Here is a 4,546-nt window from a genome sequence, read left to right as displayed (position 1 = left end):
ATATTATTTATAATTTTAAATTTATAAAATGTAACTTTTTTTTTATTATTGCTAATTATAGTCATTTTTTTTATCGGGCTCAAAGTGCCCATTTTTTGGTAGGCCTGTTTGTATATAGGGTTGTCAAAACGGCTCGTGGTTCGTGAATTGCTAGTGTTCGATTTCTTTAAGAAGCTTGTGTTCAACTTGTTTGCTAGGTTAATAAGCCAAACACGAACAAAGATTTGTTCGTTCGTATTTAGCTCGTTTTGACTCGAAATACTACTCATCAATTATATATCTATATATTGATGAGTTGTATTTTTAAAAAATTTAATTGACTACAAGGCTACAAAGATTTATAATCAATTAAAAGTATTAATTAAGAAAATAGAATAAAAATTATTAAATTAGATTCAAATCATGTTTTAATATAAGCAATAATTTTTAAATCTTGCCCCAACTCTTAACACCTTATGACTACATGATTAGGATTGTCAAAACGACTCTTTGTTTGTGAACAACTCGTTTATATTTCGAGCTCAAAAAGTGTGTTCGTGTTCAACTCGTTTGTTTAGCGAGCCGAACACGAGTTGCAACCTCTAAAGGCAATTTTCATTAGCTGTTTTGGCATACCATTTATAGGCTGAAAACATATAATGTGGTAAGAGAAACAGAAGAAAATATATATGCTAGCAGATCAAACATGCAATATTGATATACAAAGAAGAAAGCACAGTTAGTTCTGATAACATATCATAGAGAGCTATTAAAATTGGATAAAAAGATACAATCAAGGATCCCTTTTAGGTGGAGAAAATAAAGACTAAAATCAATGCTGAAATTAAAAGTTTTGATAGGTAGCAAGAACAGGAAAAGGATTAAAATTCTATCTCTGACAAATGGATTCCATAGAAGGAAAAGTCCAAGCTTCTATCTACTCTTTGAACTCGTTATTTTGAGAAAGCATGCATCTCTTGGCTCTCGAACCTGCAATTAAGGAGTGAATATGCACGGAAGGAAAATAGATGGAAAATTAATGAAGAATAGTAAGTGTCCTAGGTACAACATTAGTATTAAAAACAGAAGTCATTTGCATAACAAAATAGTTTTTCATACACTAAAGAGAAGCATAAAAGAAATATATGACCGTCTTCATCGTTATCTTTAAAAGTAGAATTTTTAGAAGGGTATATAGATTGCATCACGCGTGTGCACGACAGTATGATGCAGTCCACATTGTCGAACCGCACATCCGATAAATCGGACGTAATATTATTTCGTTAAAGCAAGACTAAAATTAATATTATCACATGTCAAGGCAATCTCCTTCTCACATGAGAAGTCACTCTTGCTTCTTGGTCCTTGTTCAACAAAAATAAAAGGAATAAATAAATAGATAAGCTACTAATATATTTTAAAGCAACAAAGTGCATGAAAAACTAGACCTTGGTCGAATTATTATCTCTGATAAACTTTAGTTGAAGCAAGGCAAAATAGAAATGGGGTCGGGCTGCATACTCTTAACAATTTGTTGAAATAACACACACTTTACTCAAGAGCTTATTTATTCTCAATTTCACCATAACATGCAATTTCATAGGAAAGAAAATCTACCATCTGAAGAGAGCTATCATAATCATCTATATATCACAACATGAAATGTAAATTTGAAGTTAATGATATGCATCTCGTTGTCCTTCCTATAAAAAAGCTTTCAATGAGTAAATTTCTCATCACTTATCTATTCCATCTTCCTGAAACAGTCAACCGCACAAAAATTCGGAGCTGACTTAAATTAGATTTACAGAGGAGTTACTCTGTGGAGCACATTTTGCTGCCACTAGCAAGTACTCATGAAAAATCCTTTAAAATATACTTTGTCATATTTATTCATTGATTGCATTAAATCATACAAATTAAATAGAAAATATATGCGAAATGAAACAAAAAAAAAAAAAAAATCATAGTAATGATTATTATAACACCCCCACCCCCCTCCATAAATGCATCTAGCACATTAATAGCATAAGTCTTTCTCCCCACCACTGTTGCAAAAGTCTACCATGACTTACCCTAAACGAGATGAGAAATAAAAATAGCACTCATGCAAGTATTTTCTCACAAAAAAGTTGCACCATCATTTTTCTTAATGTCATTTTTACAATCATCCATTGAATTTGAATCCCATTGCAAAATCAATAAAAAATAATTTTTGTTGGCATCTCATTAAACTAGAGTTTCAGATTAAAATGCACCTAAAATTTAGCACGATAAGTTATGAAGAATACCTCTATGAGGAACTGCCAAGTGTGCTCTGCCGATCATCCACCCCTGCTGCGCCAGAAAACCTTCCAAAATGCCCTCCAAACGCAGCCGCCGCAGCCGCCGTCATCATTCCCACATCATAACCCCCCACCTCCATCCCCGCCCCGTATCCTCTCATCCCCCCCAACCTCTGCTGCTGCTGCTGCTGCTGCTGAGTTTGTCCCACAGGCACCAACAACTGCTGATACCTACAAAGCTCTGTTCTCGCCCGCGATAAATCTAATTGCAGCTGCCTCAATTGGTGCTGCAGAACAGAAATAATGCCCACGCATCCGTACACCGGATCTCTAAGCCTCATATCCGCCTCATACGCCAGCGAGTTCACCGCATCCTCCCGCTGAAACGGCTGCAGTTCGTTCAGGATCTTCGCCACGTTGCTCGCGCCGAACACGCGGTGGACGTTCGCGAATTTCTGCGGCTCGTCGGGAGGAAAGTAGGGCGCGAAGACGCAGTCCGGCTGGCATTTGCGCCGGAGAAATTTGCATCCCGCGCACGGCGTGCTTACGGTCTGAGATCCGTTCCCCGCGCCGCCGTTTGCTCCAGCAGCCTGCCCGGCGCTTATCAGCGCTAATGGCTCCATCTCAGATCTCTGTTAAGAAGTAGAAAAAAAAAAGTTTTTTTAGGGTTTTTCTGGAACAGGTCGTCTGATTTCTTGAAATTGAGGAATGAAATTGGAAACTATTATTAAAAAAAAAACGATTTTTTTTTTTGTTTTTGGTTGTGAATTATGTCGTACAAAAAGAAAAATACAATTTTTAGAAGACGGAGCCCTAAAAGATCAAGAATATTCTCATATAGGTTACCAGACGCCAACAATCCCCCGGGTATTCTCTGGCTTTCCTTCGCCTTCTCTGCTTCGCGCTCCTCTGTGCAGAGAAGAAGAGTTATAACTAGAGCGTGTTAGGGCACAGGAAGCGAACGAGGGAGATAAATTGTGGAGTGCCGGAAGAGAGAGAAAAAGATGAGAGAGGAGAGAGAAAATATGCTTCGTATGTGATGTGATGTTCGTGAGAGAAGAAAAAGAGAGGGAAAAGGCAGTGCTTTTGCCAAGTATAGAAAACAAGAGCATGTTCTGATTTGAACTCTGGGATAAACATATCCTTCTACAACATTCTTATGACTCGCATGCCTTTGCCCTTCTCCCATCACTTCACTAAATTTACCATTCAATGCATGCACGCATTTAATTAATTAATTAATTATTTATTTATTTATTTATTTTTAATGTCCTCTCCAACAGTTCCTTACATAGCATTCAATGCCATGATAGTCACAAGTCATTGGAATTAAAAACATGGAGAAAGAGAGGGGGAGAAAGCGAGGGGCAAAAGGGATCTGGCAGCTAAAAGTTTGGCGAAGGGACAATAGAATGCTAATGCTAAATTCATTTTGCATCCCTTTTACTTAATTTCTGTCGCATTATTTTGGACTGTACTGTTCTTTTTCTTTTTTGAAATGGTCAAGGCATTTAAAAATGTTATGATTGTGAGCGGATTGCAACTTAATTTTTTATTATATTCCATAAAAAGTGTGATTTTAATTATTTTCTAACCATTTTAACATTTTTTTTATATTTCTTCAAAAGTGAGATAATTGCTAAATAAAAATTGATTTTGAGAATTATGACATGTGAATTGAAGCTTTTGGGCCGGTTTGGTGCAGTTTATTTGGTGCGGTGACGTTTTGAAAACACATCAGACCTGCTTGAGTAATCTGCGTTTTCAAAATGCTGAAAGCAACATTTTCATACCGTACCTATCTAAGTGCATTGACATCTTTCTGACTTTTCCAAAAAATTAAAATTTTTAATTGTCACCGCACCTAACTTATTAGTAGATTTTTTTTAATTAGGTTATCAGCAGATTATCCAATAAGTTGCAGCTGCCCCCAAACAGACACTTAGTGATAACTATTTTAATGCATATGATTAAAATTTATGTTATGAAGAAATAACTAACGATAAGAAATTAGATAGATTAAGTACTTTTAGTTACACTTAATTATTTAAACAACGTGGTATGTATTCTGATTGTATGATGTTTAATATCACATATTAAAAAGTAGGATGTAATTTTAAATTATATATTATATTTTACTTTCTTTTTAACTTAAATAAGTTTTATCCAAAAATATAGATTAATTGTTAATAATTAATATATCCAAAATAAATTAATATAACTGTTAAATAAATCTTAAAATATGAAAAATAATTTTAAAAATAAAACTATGATTAAATACT

The 4,546-nt window shown here is 34.9% G+C and overlaps 1 protein-coding gene across 1 annotated transcript; it reads right to left on the bottom strand.

Annotated features, from left to right (window-relative positions):
• Positions 1–783: 783 nt before the first annotated feature.
• LOC110036062 (LOB domain-containing protein 6-like) lies at positions 784–3,441 on the bottom strand. The gene is made up of 3 exons (XM_020740408.1): positions 3,111–3,441; positions 2,271–2,896; positions 784–969 (listed from the first exon to the last, which is right to left on the bottom strand). The coding sequence occupies exon 2, from the start codon at positions 2,885–2,887 to the stop codon at positions 2,273–2,275; it is 615 nt and encodes a 204-aa protein (XP_020596067.1). The 5' UTR covers positions 2,888–2,896; positions 3,111–3,441; the 3' UTR covers positions 784–969; positions 2,271–2,272.
• Positions 3,442–4,546: the final 1,105 nt, after the last annotated feature.

This window comes from Phalaenopsis equestris, unplaced genomic scaffold, assembly GCF_001263595.1.
Source record: "Phalaenopsis equestris unplaced genomic scaffold, ASM126359v1 Scaffold202086, whole genome shotgun sequence".
Classification (NCBI taxonomy): Eukaryota; Viridiplantae; Streptophyta; class Magnoliopsida; order Asparagales; family Orchidaceae; genus Phalaenopsis; species Phalaenopsis equestris.
Note: the sequence above shows the minus strand (reverse complement) of the source record. Positions and strands in the feature narration are given on the sequence as shown.